General features: G+C 40.4%; 1 protein-coding gene across 1 annotated transcript; it reads right to left on the bottom strand.

Annotated features, from left to right (window-relative positions):
* Positions 1-1,402: 1,402 nt before the first annotated feature.
* Positions 1,403-1,952, bottom strand: MELLADRAFT_61964 (uncharacterized protein; the record flags this gene model as incomplete). Its single annotated transcript, XM_007408298.1, has 2 exons — positions 1,403-1,822; positions 1,878-1,952. 2 exons carry the CDS (start codon positions 1,950-1,952, stop codon positions 1,403-1,405), a joined length of 495 nt encoding a protein of 164 aa, XP_007408360.1.
* Positions 1,953-5,158: the final 3,206 nt, after the last annotated feature.

Here is a 5,158-nt window from a genome sequence, read left to right as displayed (position 1 = left end):
TCAAACTCAACGGTTCGCAAAGTATTTGCTAGATTTAGGGGAAGGGAAGCTTCAGTCTAAAGATACACAGGTAATACCGCTCGAGTACGTTGAGTGCAAATTGTTACCTAAGTTCGCCACGTCAGCGCCTAACTTAGTACGCTGGTTGTATGAAGATATTAAAACATTTAACTCTGCGACTGGTTGGAGAAAAATGGCTGAGTATTACTCAGGACGATTGTTAATCACATCCTTAAACTCAACAGTAAACGAGATGAATAGCGCAATATTGGAACAATTAAGTGACAACGAATTGGTGTCAATCTCATCAGATGAAATGAACGAGGATTATTGCAATCCTGTGGCTACGGAATGTCTCAATGACGTCGATTTCCCAGGTTTTCCAGACCATAAGATTTATATTAAGATTGGACAGCCCATCATGGTGTTGCGAAACTTGCAGCTGAGCGTTGGGCTCTGCAACGGGACTAGGCTGATTGTGATGGAAAAAGGCAAATATGTTCTTCGATGCATGATAATGACTGGACCAAATTATGGTGAAGAGGTTGCCATTCCACGAATGAAATTCGTTCATTCTGGTGATTTAGACCATCCAATTCCGTTTTCAAGAATTCAATTTCCGATAACATCCGTGTTTACTTTGACAATCAACAAAGCTCAAGGTCAAAGTCTTGAAAGAGTTGGTATATACCTCAGTGCACCAGTATTTGCCCACGGTCAATTGTACGTAGGACTGTCGAGGTGTACGTCATTTGAGAATGTCCGCATTGCCTTGGTGTCGAGAACTGGGGAAAAGGCAACGACTAACGTGGTATTTTGCTCATTGTTGGCTCAAAGGTTAGTAATCTCGATTTGAATTTTGCATCGACGTAGTCTGATTTTGCAGTCTTCAGATTGTGTGAATAGAGGACGCAAGATTGAAATGTGCACATTGATCTTATTAATTCAACGGAGATCCAGGTGCAGTGAGTGTGGGATGAAGTGCAATGACAGCGACATTCACAGTACAAATTTCAACGAAGGAAGGAGGTTGTGATAAATTGACGTAATACAATGACTCTGTGATAAAGAAATGAGCGTAGATATAAAGAAATTTGATATTCATGCTGCACATTTACTTTCATTATGTGCTCCATGTCCATTTACAATTGTCCAATTGCGCTTATCTACCAAAGAGTACATTTGAAGTCACTGTAAGTGACCTTTTCCATATACTATGTGAGAAGATTGCACATACCTCTACTTGCCACATGTAATCTACTTCATTTTTTCCTATAATGAAACCAATGATGAATATTTCATGCCCAATCAAGTTCCAATGGTCGGGGATGATGATAGAACTTGATGCGCTGCATACATATTCTACATCGAATGATACCACGCGTTCGGACTGATAAAAACATCAGTACATGTATTGTGTTGGTTGCATGAACATTTTTGCGCTCACAACGTAATCATAATCGTCGTGTGTCACGACGAGGCATACTGCACCTTGAAACTGAGCACTTGATGTTGATACTGATTTGACTAGACCCACGCTTTGAACGGAGACCTGGTTGGTGAAAACTGAGGATGAGTCGTCTGAAACACGCGAGATGAGCTGATAATCAGGCTCATAAAACAGCCGAGGTGTGCATGAATTATTGAGGGATATTAAGCGTCCACTGATTACGTAGATTCCGTCTACAGAAACAGCGTCAAACGCCAGGTCTGCGGGGTAACCCTTGATGTCGTGAAGTACATTTTCGCCGTGTTGGTTTTCAATGCTGATGGTAGAGTGGAATTGTTTGGTCCAAGAAGGAGGTAATGGTCGCAAATGGCCCTGCAAGAGAATTAATATAAGCATATGGTAGAAAATTAATAAGAGGAAAGCTCACATCAGCAAGAATTTCAAATTTGCAGCTTATTGTGAATTGGCGGCCATCAATAAAAGCAGGAATGTCGATGTACATGTTGGGAGGGTTGTGACTGGGGACCCTGGAAAGTAATATATGACCGAAGGTACTTGGCCGTGTGGAGTGTGAAAGGTTGGGGGTAATTTGGAAAGATGGATGAGATTTAGTATGGAGATGTCATGTCGAGAACACGTATGAGGTATTGCATATAAAAGGGTTAGAATATAAGAGACAGACAGGGGCTAAGAAATAATGAATTATGAAATGTGTTAGACTCGGGAAAATGTGTTCGCCGCGTAACTCGAACAAAAAAGGTAAAAGATCACTATCGAATGACTTAATTTAGGCATCCTACGGAATGCACCTATAGTCCTTCCTGGGAACTGTCTCCTTGGTTGAGGTTGATTCACTGTAGGGGTTGTGGACCTAACTATAGTTAGATGTGTTGCTGTAATAGGTTAGCCTTACAGTAACTAGAATCAACGGATCGAAGACACTGACTGAGATTAGTTCTCAAATAGCATGATTGTGTAACCAACGTGTTTATCACGATGAGAAGAGGAATAATTTTGATTAGGCTTTGGCTTCAATGGCTACCCGCCGATAATCGATACGAAGATGGAAAGTAAAAGTCCACTGGGTAAGTGGGTATACAACTTTAAGTACTATTTCCGTCTTAGTCATTGATATCTATTGTTTGACTTATTCTGGTGGAAACGTGGAAAAGGAATTTGACATTCACTCATAAAACTCGCGAAGTATACTTCAACGGAAGATTGGGGGAAAAAATTTATAACTGAATTGACTATCGAATCATTATTCACTTACAATCATCAACTTACCATTAAACATATATCTCTGCGACACACACTATCGTAAAATTACACCTGCCCTTATCGTATCAATCAACCGGAGGATGAAACTGTACCGACATGCATTTGTTTACGGACACGGTTTAGTACGTTGGACAAATTTGAGTGGAAAAATGCTCGGAGTTAAAGAGTGGATGATAGCCCAATTGATCATGGCTTATCTTGAAGGTAAATGTGTTTATTGTATACTAATTTCGCCACGCTAACAAATATTTTTGCAGAATCTGCAACAGAACCCAATCCAAAACATCGAATCAAAGAATTGTACCTTGAAGATTGGGTGACAAGGAGGAACGTGACAATATACATTCCTTGGCATGGAGAGCCAGAAATCATGATTCATGAGTTCGAAAATTAACATTTCAGATGAAGTAATCAAGATTGGGGTTGGTGAATTGGCGTCTTGTATGATTGTGAATATGGGTTGTGTCAATATTTATAAGAATGATCGGCAGGAGGGATCTTGTTTCTTTAAACTTCAGCTGTATTGTACACGACAAAGACTACAGTTTAGCTCCATGTGGAATTGCATATGACCGTTGCGCGGACTTGAAAGCAAATTAAGCAAGCGCAATCAATAATACATTATTAGACAAAGTATCTGAATGGGCTGTACGGAGGCTTGAATCTCGGAGCGGGCTTCCCCGCGTAAGCTCTAGTTATTAATGGTCCCAAAAAAGGGGACGAGATTGCAATGCCGCAGATGAAAATGATTCATCGAGGCACCTTGGAACAACCGGTTCCATTTTCCCAATTTCAGTTTCCGGTGACATCGGCATTTTGTATGACTATCAACAAATCACAAGGTCAAACATTGGAGAGAGTAGGGGTTTATCTATCATCGCCAGTTTTCTCTCATGGGCAATTATATGTGGCTTTATCTTGGTGTAGCAATTTAAGAAACATGCACCTGGTACTTGCCACCTCTAATGTGGCGGCTGAAACGGTAAATGTAGTATGTCGTGAGCTGGTTGAAGACTCATGATTGTTGGGTAAATATGAATCGCAATACTGCACGACTGCCTCTGATTAGACATCTCAAGGACTGGTGTAAAATTTGTCATTGCTCATATGTGTTTCTTTTTATCTTGTGTTGTATTAGAAAACTCTGTGTAATAATAGGTTCAATTTTTTTGAGGTTTATTTATAATGACCAGTGAGTATTTGAGGCATTGATTCACCCTTGATCGATTTTGAGAGTGATGAATGTGAGATTAACATATTGAAATGGAGCCAATATTGGAAATGATAAGTCTTGAGTAACCAAATTCATCTTACATAATCAAACTTTGGAAGTTTGAATTTAAGGTAGCGTTGTTGTTCATTGAAGCCAAAGTCAAGTCTTTCACCTGAACAGAAGGAAGTCAATTAAATGGGCACATTCGCGAATTGGCTATTAGGATGCAAAGAATAATTACCTCAACTATCCACCTATGCGTGTCTTCATTTTGGCCAAAGATGGTGCCGACAAAGAAGACATCACAGTTTACGTCAATATCTGCCATCACTTCCTTGTCCACTTTGGATTTCAAGACACGGTATTTGACTGTAAAAGTACAGGGTTGTGCAGACTGATGGTGGGATTAGCAGAGGAATCGCGTAGAAATGCATGACGGCTTACAATAGGATTGAGGTCCTTATGTTCTCCTATAAATATCACTAATGGCAAACCTTCAAGGTTGCATAAAATTTCTAAGGAAAGGATGCAAGCAAGACCGGTAATGCCAACGCAGTTCACAACCTCGGCAGGCTGAGATGTAGGTGTCTTAGAAATAAGTGTGTGGGTGGATGAATAGAGGAAGTATCCTGGAAAGGTATTGTTATTTCCAATGATTTTGCCGCAGAGAAAATAGGCTGCATCAATCATAATTCTTTGGGAAGTTTATCCATCAACAATGCCCCTTAGAGCCCATTCAGACAGTCCGGTGTGTGCTACATCGGTTGTGACACTCATATGTGCAAATTTGATGTCATCATTTCGCAAGTTCTTGATTGTTCCAGCCTAAATCACATTAGTGGTCAAAATGAGCAAAGCGGGGAATGCATAGCGGACACACAGTTGGCCATACACATACCTCTGCGGTCACATCAAACACTGAGGTGATGTTGAAGGGACAAGTATGTAAAATTTCATCCGACATTGCGTGAATGCAGTGATCTAGAGACGGTGGGTAAAGCTGGAAAGTGATGAATTGTCTAATGAATATAATTCAAACTAGGGGTTGCAATATTATAAGATTTCTTCCGGGGTTTTCCTTTGATGCTCATGCAAAGATTTGGAAACCTGCTTCTATTGAATTGAATGTTGGCATGGGGTTTAGTACTTATGGATGCAACACCACATCCCTTGCTGCCGTCCACTAGCCAGATATACTGCATACGCGATCATCA

The sequence above is a fragment of the Melampsora larici-populina genome (genome assembly GCF_000204055.1).
Source record: "Melampsora larici-populina 98AG31 unplaced genomic scaffold MELLAscaffold_12, whole genome shotgun sequence".
In the NCBI taxonomy this organism is placed as follows: Eukaryota; Fungi; Basidiomycota; class Pucciniomycetes; order Pucciniales; family Melampsoraceae; genus Melampsora; species Melampsora laricis-populina.
Note: the sequence above shows the minus strand (reverse complement) of the source record. Positions and strands in the feature narration are given on the sequence as shown.